Raw genomic sequence first — 409 nt, forward strand, 5'->3', positions numbered from 1 at the left:
TGCTGCTGCTTGCCCTGTAGGTGTTTCATATATATCTACAGAGTTAGCGCATGCAGTGAACGGGGCTTGGCTGTGCCTGCATGCCCCGCTGCGTTGTTGCAGCCCTCATCTCTGCCCCTCACCAGCCGCATGCATTGTGCGTTGAGCTGCTGTATGCAGGATGCCTGGAGACTGAGAGAGAGGACCCCAGCTGCTGCGAGAGAGTTCTCTTCTCAGTGGCGCTGCAGCTGCTGCATACAGAGTCAGCTGCAGCTGCTGCAGCAAACTCGGGCTACGCTGCACAGCACCCCAAGGGTCAACGGGAGAAAGGCAAGCAGCCAAGCCTAACCACCACAGTTAGGTTACCTGGGTTATACTATCGATTAAAGTAGAATATATATATATATATATATATATATATATATATATA

General features: G+C 50.9%; 1 protein-coding gene across 1 annotated transcript in view; it reads right to left on the bottom strand.

Moving 5' to 3' along the window:
• EMH_0059010 (uncharacterized protein) overlaps positions 1-135 on the bottom strand; it is a gene marked incomplete at both ends in the record, with an annotated part of 7482 nt that extends 7347 nt beyond the window's left edge. Inside the window, one exon of the mRNA XM_013497630.1 lies at positions 123-135. Within this exon, the coding sequence (XP_013353084.1) occupies positions 123-135 (13 nt within the window). The remainder of the gene's footprint in view (positions 1-122) is intronic.
• Between the last annotated feature and the right edge of the window lie 274 nt (positions 136-409).

Source organism: Eimeria mitis, genomic scaffold, assembly GCF_000499745.2.
Source record: "Eimeria mitis Houghton genomic scaffold, Emh_scaff2808, whole genome shotgun sequence".
NCBI classification, from domain to species: domain Eukaryota; phylum Apicomplexa; class Conoidasida; order Eucoccidiorida; family Eimeriidae; genus Eimeria; species Eimeria mitis.